The sequence below is a fragment of the Thunnus thynnus genome, chromosome 16 (assembly GCF_963924715.1).
Source record: "Thunnus thynnus chromosome 16, fThuThy2.1, whole genome shotgun sequence".
Taxonomy (NCBI): Eukaryota; Metazoa; Chordata; class Actinopteri; order Scombriformes; family Scombridae; genus Thunnus; species Thunnus thynnus.
Window position 1 is genome coordinate 145,798 of NC_089532.1, and position 16,703 is coordinate 162,500.

Below are 16,703 nucleotides of genomic sequence, written 5' to 3' on the forward strand. Positions count from 1 at the left end.
CTGATTACCTACTTGGCAGTAAAGCTGATTCTGATTCTGATCTGCTGGTCCAATCACATGACGGTCTGCTGACATCTTTATCTTAACGTTCCCACAACATTACAAATTACACGTTATAAACATTATTTATAAGACCAAGAGGAAAGGTTATAATTGCATCTGATTCAGAACCAAACTCAGTGAAGTCCTGAACTGAATGCAAACGTCAAACTGCAGCTGCAGTGTTTCAGCTGATGGTGGTTCTGCTACTGGTGCTGCAGTAGTTTCAAACTGGGAGGAAAGTCTGGACTTTATCCTTCAGATATCTACTAATATAGATCTAATACTATTTATTAATTTATGCTGCTTCCTTTGCTCTTTTTTTCTTATGTGTATTATTAATCTGTTATTCATGTAAAGCTCCTACATCAGAGCTGCAGGATTTTATTCTGCATCCGGTCCAGCAGGTGGCGCGATTCCACCCGCCACTGAACACACGAAGAAGAAGTGAGTTAGCAGCAGCAGAAGAAGAGCTGCAGCGTTTCTCTGTTTGTTTCAAACTTCATCAAACTTCATCAAACTTCAATAAAACACCGGACAGTGAAGATTTCCTCCGAGAAGCCCGCGGACCTTCGGCCGGACTCGGTGAGTGTACCGGCGGGTCCGGGTCTGCGGACAGTCGGTGTAGCTCTGCAGGTTAGCAGCTCAGCTAACAGGCTAACTGTGATTTACACCGCTTTTCAGTTTAATAGACTTTATTTGCATGATGTTGTGGGTCAAACATGTTGCCAAAGCAAAACATCACAAATAAACAATAGAATATAAATAGTTAATAATACAATAAAATAAAACAAAAGAGAAAAAAGAAAAGAAAAAAGTATCTTACATAGAAACATGTCTTACTTTGTGACATGCAGTAACATACACACACACATATGTGTATATATATATATATATATATATACATATATCAGTGGCGGCTGGTTTGGGGAGGACAGGAGGAAAACCAACATGCAATCTTACGACAAACTGCATCAAACTATATCATTGTCATCAATTTTATGTGCTAATAAAACAATTTGCTTCCAAAAACAAAAACCCCTGAGTGGTGTAAAGGCTGCTTCTTTAAAGACATTTACACATATTGTTTCTAAACAAAGAAGAGCTCATTTTAGCCATGAACTGGTTCAGATGTGTGATTTTACCAACAAAGCGAAATTCAAATTTATAGTATTGTTCTATTGTGACAAAAGATTTATGTTCTCATCAAAAACAGACAAGATATCACATGATTTACACGTGTTTCCTGTGTATTTTCTTAGTATACAGAAATACACAAAGTAACACAAAGCTTATAATGTGATACAGGAACAGATCAGTGCTGAACACTAAAAACATTCACAGATCTAAAAGTGAAGGTTCACATCAGTATTAATGCATGTATCAAATACATGACTTACACACTCTGATCTATGTGCACGACATACAAAATATAGTCTACAAAGCTGACATGTTAACACTTATTATTCTGGTTTCTTCAAGCTTATTACTCAATATACGACTCAGCTTAAAAACGAACTAAAGAAACTGTCAGAAGCAAGCAGCCAGACCTCCTGCACTCATTCACTAATCACACAACATCAACAGGTGACTGAACAACCACTCAATTAAAAACAGGATAAATTCCAAATGAATGAATGAGTCCAGACATCTCACTGTAACTTCAACAACAAACTACCCACAACACATTATATATATATATATCTCTGCTGCATTCTTGTTAAGGAGATAAATGCACACAGCAGCCACACAGAGACATTTAACCATCAGAGATGAAATTAGCGACCAAAGAGACAGAGAGAGAGAAGCTGTATCTGACGTCTTCTTTCTATCATAGAGATGAAGTATTCATGTCATAACATCCATTTGTGGCTGTTGGTCATCTTGTTTGTTAGTTAACAGAACTTTGTGGCTGCTGGTTAACCAGTCTGATATCATTAGCAACAATGACAAACAAGCTAACTCTCCTGGTTGTTTCTCCAGTTGCTTCTCTCACCAGCCTCCCCGGCGGCGTCCTGCTGCTGCTGCGCTGCACAGTCCAGATAATTTCTCCCGTTAGCTTAACAACAGTCCTTAACAGTCCTTCCATAGATGTATAAAGAGTCCTTCAGGCTGCTACAACAAGCTGACTGTTGGCTAATGCAAGCTCCATAAAAGAAGTGAAATGTAATTATATTATATTATATTATTAAATTATATATATCTTACCGCTCAAGAATTGAGGATGAAATCTGGAAACTATCATTTGACCAACGCGATCTCAATATTGCATTCTGGTTGTTGATTGGTTAGGGAGGACGTCCTCCCTTGGAGCGTCATTTTACGTGTCTTGGCCAATCACAGATTAGCATGAAAAAAATGAAGTACATTAAATTGATGTAAAAGATCCGACCAGAGGAGGACAGCAGGAGCCCGTCCTCCTCTTCTGGACCGCCGCTGCTCCCCACCACCAATTCACACAGACTGCCTTTTCTCCTCCTGCCCTGCAGGTGTCGCTGTTGAAGCATTTTAAACAGAATTTCAATAATGGATTTTTTCCGAAAAAGAAAGAATAAATATATAATACTGAGATTTGGTAATGGTTTATTTCAACCAAATATTCTTTTTTAAATATTTTGATCTCCCTCTTGCCTCTCAAAAAATAAGAGGATCAACCTCCTTTGCCTCTATGGACCAGCCTCCACTGGTGTGTGTGTGTGTGTGTGTATATATACATACATATATATATATATATATATATATATATATATATATATATATATATCTTCTCTAATTTATTTGTATTTAACTTGTGAGACAATGAATTTCTGTCTCGTCTGTGGCTACAAATTCTTTTTGTTCTTTCTGGCTTTTCTCTCTCATGGCGACTCTGTATCTACTTTGTTTTTATAGGATGTTTTATTTGGGTTAAATATTGGTCTAATTGTAATGATCTGTCCATTGAATTATAGCATTTATTGATTGTTGTTCTGTGTGTGTGTGTGTGTGTGTGTTAGAGGTCAACCAATAATGTTTTTTTTAAGGCTGATATAATAGAAATAGTTTGTCAAAGCCAATCAATTGGCTGATATGCCTCTGTATCTAAAGACAACGTGTCATACGTCACTGAGTTTTAAGATTTTGCAGACTGGGGATCTTGCAGCGTCACTGTTTACAGACGACAACTAGATTCAGATTAGATTTTGAGATTATTTCCCATCCTGATCCTGGTCGAATTCACAAGAAGAAAAACTGGAGCAGAAACAGAAACGGTGGTTTGTTCTGGAAAACCAGCCAAAAACAAAATGTAAATTCATTCAGTTATAACTGAACAACAACAGAGAAACAACAGACACAACATGCAGATTATTCATGTTATTAACTCATTTTCATTTAACAACTTTTCTTTTTTACAAATAATGTTTTTGATTCATATTGATTTATAAATGTTCGTGTGATTTATAAAAAGGGGAAGTTAAAGGAAGTCTTATCAGGAGTCTTTAATAAAACCATCACATCATGTTTCATTAGGAAAGTAGTTTAAAAACACACAAAGAGCAACAACTGACTTCAGACTGCTGTGAGCAGCCACCATCAGTAATCAATAAAAACACACATTATTAAACCATTAATCAAACCAATAACTAACAGCAGTCAAACTTATCATAATTTAGCAGTTAGCTGTTGTTTCTGTAGTGGTGAGAAAACGTTAAAGATATACATATTAGCAGTTTGAATTAAACTGAAGCTCTCCAGGAAATATTACACCAAACTCCCTTTAAGAAACATGACGTTAAGAATTCGTTGTGTGTCCGTAGAAACACACAGAAACTCAAGATAAAAGGCGTCATTTATTGCACTGACAGTAACGAGCGTAGTTGTTGTTAACTCGAGTAATCTTAGATCAGCGACCTCTCTGCTCTGCTCTGTGTGTCAAACACAGACAGCAGAGGAGAGGACGGAGAAACAACGCCACCATAAATGAAACGCAGTAGAGACTCTTCAGTCGCTGTTTAAAACACTGACGGCTGCGTCTGAGTCAGTGGTCGCATCAGACTTCCTCATTGACAGGGTCGTAAAAATTCCATCATCATCGATTATTACGCGTCATTGTAATTTTTATTTTTTAGTGATAATAAGACTTATTTAATAGCTTTTGTTTTCATTGATTCATTTTTAATCATTAATTTACAGAACAAGCTTATATATTATGCATTTATTTATTTATGGAGAGAAAAGATGAACAGAGACGTCAACGTGCGGTCACTTCTCTTCCCCGCAGTGACAGCGAGCGCTGCTAGAAACATCGTGGCCGTTGCACCTTAACAGGCGTAATAAACAACACAACGTTACAACGTTACAACGTTAGACAATTGCAATTAAAATATGAACAAACCACTTACAAGAATTTAAGTGACTTAAACTAAATTGACCTGCTGTAGCCCAGCCTGAGCTCAGACCTTCCTGCTGGTCTGCATGGACTTAAACTGGGGACATGGGGAGACTGCTGATAGGCGATCGTCATTAGATTTTGCGTCTTTGCCTCGGACAGACGACTTCTCACGGCCGCGGTCTGCTGTGACACTGGAGACGGGAATCACCAGCGAAGTCGGGGAACATTTCTCTCCGGGAAGTGATCAGAGGTTGGGAAGACTCTCTGAACATGGGATTTCCCGAATCCTGCTAGCACTCGCTTCACCGGGAAGAAATCCTGCAGCGTGCACTCTTTCTGCACCAGTGGCGCAGCTGCACACCTCTGTGACCCGTAGTGCATCCAGTCCGTAGCCCTTCAAAACGCCGTCAGCACCCAGATAGCGAGAAGCGTTGCGTACGGTGTCGAGGTCAGCGATGACGCCCAGATGCTCTGTAGGGAATCGTTGCTTGATCGTACCTCTGGTGTGTGTGTGTGTGTGTTGATGGTCATACGTGTGTGTGTGTGTGTTGATGGTCATACGTGTGTGTGTGTGTGTTGATGGTCATACGTGTGTGTGTGTGTTGATGGTCATACGTGTGTGTGTGTGTGTTGATGGTCATACGTGTGTGTGTGTGTGTTGATGGTCATACGTGTGTGTGTGTGTGTGTTGATGGTCATACGTGTGTGTGTGTGTTGATGGTCATACGTGTGTGTGTGTGTGTTGATGGTCATACGTGTGTGTGTGTGTGTGTTGATGGTCATACGTGTGTGTGTGTGTGTTGATGGTCATACGTGTGTGTGTGTGTGTGTTGATGGTCATACGTGTGTGTGTGTGTGTGTTGATGGTCATACGTGTGTGTGTGTGTGTTGATGGTCATACGTGTGTGTGTGTGTTGATGGTCATACGTGTGTGTGTGTGTGTTGATGGTCATACGTGTGTGTGTGTGTGTGTTGATGGTCATACGTGTGTGTGTGTGTTGGTGGTCATACGTGTGTGTGTGTGTTGATGGTCATACGTGTGTGTGTGTGTGTTGATGGTCATACGTGTGTGTGTGTGTGTGTTGATGGTCATACGTGTGTGTGTGTGTTGATGGTCATACGTGTGTGTGTGTGTGTTGATGGTCATACGTGTGTGTGTGTGTGTGTTGATGGTCATACGTGTGTGTGTGTGTGTTGATGGTCATACGTGTGTGTGTGTGTGTGTTGATGGTCATACGTGTGTGTGTGTGTGTGTTGATGGTCATACGTGTGTGTGTGTGTGTTGATGGTCATACGTGTGTGTGTGTGTTGATGGTCATACGTGTGTGTGTGTGTGTTGATGGTCATACGTGTGTGTGTGTGTGTGTGTTGATGGTCATACGTGTGTGTGTGTGTGTGTTGATGGTCATACGTGTGTGTGTGTGTGTTGATGGTCATACGTGTGTGTGTGTGTGTTGATGGTCATACGTGTGTGTGTGTGTGTTGATGGTCATACGTGTGTGTGTGTGTTGATGGTCATACGTGTGTGTGTGTGTGTTGATGGTCATACGTGTGTGTGTGTGTGTGTGTGTTGATGGTCATACGTGTGTGTGTGTGTGTGTTGATGGTCATACGTGTGTGTGTGTGTGTTGATGGTCATACGTGTGTGTGTGTGTGTTGATGGTCATACGTGTGTGTGTGTGTGTTGATGGTCATACATGTGTGTGTGTGTGTGTTGATGGTCATACGTGTGTGTGTGTGTGTTGATGGTCATACGTGTGTGTGTGTGTGTTGATGGTCATACGTGTGTGTGTGTGTGTGTTGATGGTCATATACGTGTGTGTGTGTGTGTTGATGGTCATACGTGTGTGTGTGTGTGTGTTGATGGTCATACGTGTGTGTGTGTGTGTGTTGATGGTCATACGTGTGTGTGTGTGTGTGTTGATGGTCATACGTGTGTGTGTGTGTGTTGATGGTCATACGTGTGTGTGTGTGTGTGTTGATGGTCATACATGTGTGTGTGTGTGTGTTGATGGTCATACGTGTGTGTGTGTGTGTTGATGGTCATACGTGTGTGTGTGTGTGTGTTGATGGTCATACGTGTGTGTGTGTGTGTTGATGGTCATACGTGTGTGTGTGTGTGTTGATGGTCATACGTGTGTGTGTGTGTGTTGATGGTCATACGTGTGTGTGTGTGTGTTGATGGTCATACGTGTGTGTGTGTGTGTTGATGGTCATACGTGTGTGTGTGTGTGTTGATGGTCATACGTGTGTGTGTGTGTGTTGATGGTCATACGTGTGTGTGTGTGTGTTGATGGTCATATGTGTGTGTGTGTGTGTTGATGGTCATACGTGTGTGTGTGTGTGTTGATGGTCATACGTGTGTGTGTGTGTGTGTTGATGGTCATACGTGTGTGTGTGTGTGTTGATGGTCATACGTGTGTGTGTGTGTGTTGATGGTCATACGTGTGTGTGTGTGTGTGTTGATGGTCATACGTGTGTGTGTGTGTGTTGATGGTCATACGTGTGTGTGTGTGTGTTGATGGTCATACGTGTGTGTGTGTGTGTTGATGGTCATACGTGTGTGTGTGTGTGTTGATGGTCATACATGTGTGTGTGTGTGTGTTGATGGTCATACGTGTGTGTGTGTGTGTTGATGGTCATACGTGTGTGTGTGTGTGTGTTGATGGTCATACGTGTGTGTGTGTGTGTTGATGGTCATACGTGTGTGTGTGTGTGTGTTGATGGTCATACATGTGTGTGTGTGTGTGTTGATGGTCATACGTGTGTGTGTGTGTGTGTTGATGGTCATACGTGTGTGTGTGTGTGTTGATGGTCATACGTGTGTGTGTGTGTGTGTTGATGGTCATACATGTGTGTGTGTGTGTGTGTGTTGATGGTCATACGTGTGTGTGTGTGTGTTGATGGTCATACGTGTGTGTGTGTGTGTTGATGGTCATACATGTGTGTGTGTGTGTTGATGGTCATACGTGTGTGTGCACAGACTCAGTGAATCACCTGACGACTGCTTCATAAAGGTGTCTGAGTAACAAACTGATCGATCAGATGGATCAGATCAATCTGCAGGTTTCGCATCTTTAATGTAAAGAATCTAAAGTTTCAATGTTACTGAAACAAAAGCACTTTAGTTTAACAGCTGATCGAACTGATCAATCAGAAGATCCCACATGACCAGAAAGAAGCTTAAAGTCTCTGATAAGATCAGTCAGCTGATTCAGATCAATAAGACGATCAGTCAGCTGATTCAGATCAATAAGAGACTCGTCATGAACTGGGCGTTACATGTGATTTGGCGTGACCAGCTGACCCCGCCCATCAGATAAAGCTCACCTGACCGTTAGCTTGGGCCCCGCCCCCTCAGACATATGTCACATGACTGAAGGAAAATCCAGCAGTGGTCGTCCTCCTTCAGTAGGCGGGGCCAGGATGAGGAGGAAGGACACGAGGGAAGGAAACGAGGAGACGTTATCGGAGCGCCTCACGCTGCGCTGTGATTGGTCGTCAGAGGCTGATGTGGTCAGTGTGGCGTCTTCAGGTCAGTAACCGTTTGTTTCTGTTTCTGTTCTCAGATTAAAATGTTTCTCTTCAGTCGTCGTGCAGCTCTGCAGCTTCACAGGCGTTACCACGGCAACACGTTACCCACGCTCACTCTGTTCACCAAGGTAACCTGCTGTCTGACCACGAACGAGCTTCATCACCTCACTGTTAGTCAGCTGATGAAGAGGAAGCTTCTTCATCACCTCACTGTTAGTCAGCTGATGAAGAGGAAGCTTCTTCATCATCTCACTGTTAGTCAGCTGATGAAGAGGAAGCTTCTTCATCATCTCACTGTTAGTCAGCTGATGAAGAGGAAGCTTCTTCATCACCTCACTGTTAGTCAGCTGATGAAGAGGAAGCTTCTTCATCACCTCACTGTTAGTCAGCTGATGAAGAGGAAGCTTCTTCTTCTCTGTCGTCCTTTCAGTTATCAGCAGTAAACGTCACATTTAATATTGTGACTTATTTTAGTGTCGTCATGCCGACGCCTGGAAGTATAAAATATATTTTGTTCACATTTATGACTGTAAGAACCCCCCCCCCCCCCCCCCCCACTGACTGCTCTGTTTACCCCCCACTGACTGCTCTGTATAATCCCCCCCACTGACTGCTCTGTATAATCCCCCCCCCACTGACTGCTCTGTTTACCCCCCCCCACTGACTGCTCTGTATAATCCCCCCCCCACTGACTGCTCTGTTTACCCCCCACTGACTGCTCTGTATAATCCCCCCCACTGACTGCTCTGTATAATCCCCCCCCACTGACTGCTCTGTATAATCCCCCCCCCACTGACTGCTCTGTTTACCCCCCCCCACTGACTGCTCTGTATAATCCCCCCCCCACTGACTGCTCTGTATAACCCCCCCCACTGACTGCTCTGTATAATCCCCCCCCACTGACTGCTCTGTTTACCCCCCCCCCACTGACTGCTCTGTATAATCCCCCCCCCACTGACTGCTCTGTATAACCCCCCCCCACTGACTGCTCTGTATAATCCCCCCCCACTGACTGCTCTGTTTACCCCCCCCCCACTGACTGCTCTGTATAATCCCCCCCCACTGACTGCTCTGTATAATCCCCCCCCCACTGACTGCTCTGTTTACCCCCCACTGACTGCTCTGTATAACCCCCCCCACTGACTGCTCTGTATAATCCCCCCCCCACTGACTGCTCTGTATAATCCCCCCCCCACTGACTGCTCTGTTTACCCCCCCCCACTGACTGCTCTGTATAATCCCCCCCCCACTGACTGCTCTGTTTACCCCCCCCCACTGACTGCTCTGTATAATCCCCCCCCCACTGACTGCTCTGTTTACCCCCCCCCACTGACTGCTCTGTATAATCCCCCCCCCACTGACTGCTCTGTATAATCCCCCCCCCACTGACTGCTCTGTTTACCCCCCCCCACTGACTGCTCTGTATAATCCCCCCCCCACTGACTGCTCTGTTTACCCCCCCCCACTGACTGCTCTGTATAATCCCCCCCCCACTGACTGCTCTGTATAATCCCCCCCCACTGACTGCTCTGTTTACCCCCCCCACTGACTGCTCTGTATAACCCCCCCCACTGACTGCTCTGTTTACCCCCCCCACTGACTGCTCTGTTTACCCCCCCCCCAGTGACTGCTCTGTATAATCCCCCCCCCACTGACTGCTCTGTTTACCCCCCCCCACTGACTGCTCTGTATAATCCCCCCCCCACTGACTGCTCTGTATAATCCCCCCCCACTGACTGCTCTGTTTACCCCCCCCACTGACTGCTCTGTATAACCCCCCCCACTGACTGCTCTGTTTACCCCCCCCCCAGTGACTGCTCTGTTTACCCCCCCCCCCCCACTGACTGCTGTTTTATCCCCCCCCCGCCTTTGTTGTGTCTCATACTGACCTTCAGTCTGGCGTCTTGTTGAGCGTCTGTAGTTTTTACTTCCTCTCTGATCTATTGATCTATTGATCTATTGATCTGTTATCGTTCGGTGTGATTGGAGGTGAATGAATCTGTTTGGGAGCCGGAAGAGAAACTGAGTGAAGATTCAACTCTTATTTAGATCACAACGTTCTAAATAAATAACAATGTTTAAATTATCGTTGCGTTTATTGTTTCCTGATGAAGTTTATAGAGTCAGACGAGCTGCTAATGCTAACAGCTGGTAATGCTAACAGCTGGTAATGCTAACAGCTGGTAATGCTAACAGCTGCTAATGCTAACAGCTGCTAATGCTAACAGCTCATCACTACTGATGTTTTTATTGTCAGTAATGATGATGACGATGATGATGATGATCTCTGGTGTGTTTGCAGGATCCGTGTCCTCTGTGTGATGAAGCTAAAGAAGCTCTGCAGCCGCTCAGACATCGAGTGAGTCATTTAAAGCTTCTATATGCAGAATTACTGCCAGTGAGTCAACAGGAAGTACAAATGACCAGCATAACGACACAACACAACAAAACGGTGTTATCCGACTAGAAACACCCTGCAGATATTATATTATTATTTAATATATATATATATAATTATTATAATATATATTATTATTATTATTATATATTTATAGCTCTGCAGCTAATGAGACAGCTAGCTGCCTCCATCAACCGCGACACATTTCACAACAAAACACTCCCGAACACACACAGCTGAAACAACAAAAAGCTCCGGAGCGACAGCAGAACATAGTTTACCTTTTATTTTTGCTGTTGGTGTCCAAAGGTCATAATAATCACACATTTCACAACAAAAGCACAGCCTGTTGCTGCTGCAGCTCACTGAGCCTGCCGCTGTTTCATTAACACGGTTGGTGGTTTGTGAGTTCAGGTGGACGAGCTGAAGCAGGACAGGTGATAAACTGAAGTTTTCTGAGTATTCAGTGATATTTTATGTCTCTAGTTTGATAAAATAATCACATGAACACAAATGACTGTCTGTCTGTCTGTCAGTTTGTCTTCCAGCAGGTGGACATCAGCCGTCCGGAGAACAGAAGCTGGTTCGACAGGTACAGATGGGACATACCTGTTTTCCACCTGAACGGACAGTTTGTGATGAAACACCGAGTGGACGTCGCCCTGCTGGACAAACTGCTGCAGGACGCCGAGACACAGAAGACATGACGACGTTCAGTTTACACCTGGATAATAACTAATAATCAATAAATAACGGTCAATAAATCTGTCTCTACTGTGTTTTCTTTTGGCCTTATCAATGAAAATGTTCAAATATTCAAACGGTGTGATGTCACAGCAGGAAGTGTTGAATATAAAACATAAGACATGACAAACAAAGAAGAAAACTCTGATGACAGTTTGTATCAATCAATCAATCAATCAGTTTTTATTTATATAGCGTCAATTCACAACAAAAGTCATCTCGGGGCTCTTTCCACATCGAGCAGGTCAAGACCGACAGCGGTGAGGAACCTTTAACTGTGATGTCACTACAGACCGGAGGCTTTTTATCAGCTGCTGATTGGTTGAACCCGACGCCGGGTGTCTCAGTTGAGACGGGTCAGTCACCTGATCCTGTGAGCTCATCAATATTTCACCTCCTGCCGGTTCAGTGTCTCTGGCTGTCGGCCAATCACAGCCTTCCTCCACCTTTGTGACCAGGAAGTGCTGTGAGGTAGTGCAGAGTGTGTTGGTTGTCATGGAGACAGTCAGCTGTGCATTCAAGGAGGAAGGTGTGTAGATGGCATCCAGCAGAGTGGTGGACGTTCAGGTCGCTCTGCAGAGAGCAAAGAAGAAGATCTGCAGGCTGCAGCGACACGTCAGCAACACGTAAGAGACGACCAATCAGAGACAGAGAGGGTTAACGTGGTTTTTAGAGTATTTATTATCATTTCAATGAGAGACAACCTGAAAGGGTTCATCTGGTTATAGAGACATTAAGATGACCTCACAGTGATGTCAGAGCTGCAACAACACCTGGTCAACAAGTAAGAAACAACCTGACTGACTGACTGACTGACTGACTGACGGGTTCATGTTGCGTGTTTTGCTCAGCAGAAACCAGCGCAGCCCAACTGTGTGGTGTTATTAGTTTTTGCTGAACATGTTGCCAGTGTTACATGATGTTTGTACATACACTGATTACATTACTTGCTCACTGCCCCCACCGTCGTTTTGCTTTTTTTTATAGAATTAAAACCCATTTATTTAATTTTCACATATCAGTGCCCACGTTCATCAAATAAAGAAATTCTAATTTGAAAAGTGTTAAGTGTGTTATCAATAATTACTTGGACAACGGACACTACAGTTATAAATTGAAAGTGTCTGCTCCATGAGTCTGCAGCAGCAGCAGAGTGAGATGTCTGTCCTCCCTCCTGCTCTCTGCCGTAAACACACGCAGCTGTTAGCGAGCGGCTGCTCTCTGCCGTAAACACACGCAGCTGTTAGCGAGCGGCTGCTCTCTGCCGTAAACACACGCAGCTGTTAGCGAGCGGCTGCTCTCTGCCGTAAACACACGCAGCTGTTAGCGAGCGGCTGCTCTCTGCCGTAAACACACGCAGCTGTTAGCGAGCGGCTGCTCTCTGCCGTAAACACACGCCGCTGTTAGCGAGCGGCTGCTCTCTGCCGTAAACACACGCAGCTGTTAGCGAGCGGCTGCTCTCTGCCGTAAACACACGCAGCTGTTAGCGAGCGGCTGCTCTCTGCCGTAAACACACGCAGCTGTTAGCGAGCGGCTGCTCTCTGCCGTAAACACACGCAGCTGTTAGCGAGCGGCTGCTCTCTGCCGTAAACACACGCAGCTGTTATTCTCCGGGTGTCTCTGCTGCTCTCTGCCTGCTCAACCTGCTCTCAGTTGCTCCACTTGGCCAAATTTTTTTTCCCGGATGGCAAAGTCATGACCCGCTCTACTCTGCCTCTGATTGACTAGTACTTGTTGCCTTTGCTGGTTGGGTTGGTTAGGTTTAGGCATGAGGAGTGAAATTTGTTAGGGTAAGAATATCAGGGTAAGCCAATCAGAGGCAGAGTACAGCGAGTCATGAGTTTGCCATCCTGGGAAAAAAAATATCGCGTCCAGTAGCCGCAGCCTCACCGTCACACTCACTGAGCTATTCCTGAAACGAGCTAGGTCACTTGTAACACATTTTGGTTTAGAAAACATCTTAAAGTAAGTCCCCGATGCTTAGGTCCGGGGGGGGGGGGGGGGGGTGAACTCAGGCCCAGCGGGCTGCTGGGTTTGCACTACACTGGCTGAAACCCTGCTGAGCTGTTGCCATAGCAATAAGTCCTGAAACCTAAACCTGCAGACTTGCTGCATTGACAGTCAGCTGATCAGGACCTGAAACACAAACATGAACTCATGCACAGATACAAAAGTCTCACTGTCTCAGATTTATAATGAAAGAATGTTGATATAATTATGATTTTATAGTGGAATATGCAGGTTATTGATAAATCATGAGGATCTGTTGGTGTAATTATCACAATTACATTTTTATAATGAAGATTTACCTGCACATACTCATACGTGATAATATGCAACTAAATTAAAGTTTGTGTGCTAAAAGGAATCAATCCATATTTAGTTTGAGACTCTGAGCAAAAACACAAACTGGGGTTGTATTTTGGTGGCGGCGCATCGACCAACAGCTGTTCTGATGTCACTCTACTGCTGCTCTTAATCAACAACAGCAAACTAAGTGCTTGCTGTCGACCTGCTGCAATAACAAATTAATGCTTGAAATATATTGTAAAAAAAAAAAAAAAAGTTATTTCAGTTAAACACGCTCCAACTGCAATCAGTACAGAAAACAACCTCGTCATGGCCTCTTTTAGCAAAAGTAGCGTTTCTCATTTTATTCTTGAATTACATCGTGGTGCAAACACTGTTGGTGAGAAACACTAGAATTATAACTGAAATAGCATCAAATAAACTGCTTTACTATACATATATAAACTTACTCCATCTGTCTTCGGCTGCAGATTTGTGGTGACGTGTCTTCAGGTCTGAAGCATCCAGGCTGTTGTTATCATGTTTAACTGTGATTGGCTGAGCTGTTTCAGAGCTATGAGAGCAGTGACATGATTGGTTGAGAGTATTTATTAATCATCACACTGACTGATCTATAATCACCTTCATCCAGCCCTTTGTGCTGCTTCACATACATGAACCAGAATAGGAGGAGGAGACGCTGACACACTGACTGTTACAGGCCTGCTGGAGCCAGAACGCCTGGGACGCATCGCTCAACTGCTGCGTCTCGCACGCTTGCAGCGTGTCTGCTGCGGCGCTTCTGCTACTGGCAGCCCTGCCTTTCTCGTGTTTCCTGTTTATTTCTGCTGAGAACCTCTAGATGAAGCCACGCAGCAGCCTCGTGCGAGACGTGCGGCCGCTCTAACCTGTAACACGGGCGCCGAAATGAGAAGCAAGAGGTTCTGCGACGCAGACGCGCTGCTCACGCATCCAGTGCGTCCCAGGCGTAACAGCAGTCATGTGATCAGTTCTCAGCCAATCACATGAATGCTGATCATGTTTTCAACTCTCTGCTCATTCTGCCTTCGTCATCCAGGATTAATAATCAATCCTCAAACTGCCTTCAAGGAACCAAATGATCTGGATGAGAGTTAACAGGATTATTTTAGCCTGACAGCAGCCTGTTAGCCTGTTAGCCTGTTAGCCTGTTAGCCTGGATTAGTTAAGCCACATTTGAAGAACAGAGGGCTGTTCCATCAATGCAGCTACAGAAAGCTGCGCTTACTTGAAAAAGTCTGACTAGAATTAACATCAACTTTCACTTAAGGTTCAAGTCGTTCCACTAACGCAGTTTAGCTGCATCTAGTCAGCGCTCAGTCTATCCAGACTGGAATAAACAGTGTGCACGTGCACGTGCACGGAGGACATAAGCAGCCCAGCACAGTCGACACTTCTTCTCCGCAGCAGAACAAACCTGCTGATGAAACTATATGAAGAATATAAACTACAGTTAACAAGGTGAAGGAGACGACTCTGATGAGAGATTAAACGTCTACCTGTAGGCAGGTAGTGATGGTCTAAAGGTTAGAGGAGTGAACGTGTTACTAGAAGGTTGGCGGTTCAATTCCCGCATCCGGCTTGATGAGTCTGGGTGGGGAAGTGAAGAGCAGCGCTGGTTCCTGTTCATGGTTTTATCTTTATTTGTTAATAAATGAGCGTTCAGATCAGTGACTGTGGTTATATTATCACTCGGCTACATGATATCAGATGTATAATTAAAATGATGGTGTCGGCAACTTAAGAGAACCAACTTACCAACGTTATCATCAAGTCTTTTTCTCTTTCACATGACGTCTGTTTACAAGCGTCAATGAAAGTTAAAAGTTAAGTTGCAGTTGGAGATAAAGAAACTGTGGAAGTTTGTATATTTATTATAAAGTTACTGGATTTTATTGACTGTTTCAGAACACAGTACAGCAGCAGGTTCTTTATTTTCCCCGACGGCAGAACAGACGAAGATAGCGGTGGATTTTGCTTTAATCCCCCCCCCCCCCCCCCCCCCCCCCCCCTTTATTGTGAGAGGCTTCGAGGAGACGACGTTTGTCATTGAGAAAAAAATGACTTTCTGTCTCTGTCATGATTTCAGTGTTCATGCAGCAGCAGCTGCTTATCATGGGAGTAAAATAGATTTATGTGGTTTAAAATGTTTTTCCACATGTATGAAGAGACCCTAAATGATCACTGGAGGACTACTGGAGCATAAATATTGTATATGAATGATTCTGTCTCAGAGCTTTTTGATCCATATAAACAGCTGATCAGTGTAACTGTGATCACTATAAGCAGTTAATACTGTAAACATTCAAACACAGCAGAAGGTCATAGTTTGGACTTTATTTAATTGTCTTTTTGTCTTCACAGCTTGAACAAAATGAGTGAATGAATAAATAACTTCAAAATAACGCTGACACACTTTTATTTCTTAAATTATAAACACTAAGCTTTGTTTCCTGTCTGGTCCCAAACAGGAGTGACCACGAATGAAACGAGGATTTACTGAAGTATTTTTGTAAAAGTCCCTCACAGTTCTTCTATTTCATGTTTCTGAACATGGACAAGTGATGTGAGTGTGAAAAGACACTTGATGGAAGCGTCTGTTTCCGTCTGTCAGACCGTTAACCTGCCGCGGAGCAGCTAGTTCTGCTGACTAAGTTACCGTGGTTACCGTGGTTACTGAGCTGGGACTCATATAAGCTGCAGTGACGGAACGAAACTCTCACTTAAATTAGCAAAGTTTATTGAAATAATCCAGACTCTCCTGTTAGCCCCCCCCCCCCCCCGACCTGCTGCCGGGTAACGCGTCACACGGCACTACAGATTAAACAGCCTATAAACGGCAAGAAGCATGTGACCTGGAGGTCATGTGATCAGGTGTGCAGACTGCTCTGATTGGAGGAAAGATTTGAGTTGATATCAGAGGACTCAGGTCATGTATGACGTGAACGTCATGTATGACGTGAACATTATGTATGACGTGAACGTCATGTATGACGTGAACGTGCGTTCACACTGTTTCTGTGTTTTTATTCTTCAGAGAAACTTCAGAGAGTTCAGCAGAGAGCAGCAGAACAACATGGACGCCCAGCAAGGAGCTACGGGACTCTCTGGTGGACATGTACACAGGTAAACAACACCTGTACACAGGTAAACAACACCTGTACACAGATAAACAACACCTGTACACAGGTAAACAACACCTGTACGCAGGTAAACAACACCTGTACGCAGATAAACAACACCTGTACACAGATAAACAACACCTGTACACAGGTAAACAACACCTGT

The 16,703-nt window shown here is 44.1% G+C and overlaps 2 protein-coding genes across 3 annotated transcripts in view; both read left to right on the top strand.

The window, feature by feature from the left end:
- The first annotated feature begins 442 nt into the window (after positions 1-442).
- On the top strand, positions 443-11,111 carry c16h5orf63 (chromosome 16 C5orf63 homolog). The gene is made up of 4 exons (XM_067613252.1): positions 443-624; positions 7,981-8,073; positions 10,248-10,304; positions 10,880-11,111. Exons 2-4 carry the CDS (start codon positions 7,987-7,989, stop codon positions 11,048-11,050), a joined length of 315 nt encoding a protein of 104 aa, XP_067469353.1. The 5' UTR covers positions 443-624; positions 7,981-7,986; the 3' UTR covers positions 11,051-11,111.
- Positions 11,112-11,394: 283 nt separating this feature from the next.
- mipol1 (mirror-image polydactyly 1) overlaps positions 11,395-16,703 on the top strand; it is an 81,907-nt gene continuing 76,598 nt past the window's right edge. The window contains exons 1-2 of one of the 2 annotated variants that reach the window (XM_067613249.1): positions 11,395-11,713; positions 16,453-16,541. In XM_067613249.1, coding sequence (XP_067469350.1) covers positions 11,625-11,713; positions 16,453-16,541 — 178 coding nt within the window. In that variant the 5' untranslated portion in view covers positions 11,395-11,624. The remainder of the gene's footprint in view (positions 11,714-16,452; positions 16,542-16,703) is intronic. The other variant, XM_067613250.1, reaches the window with a different exon arrangement.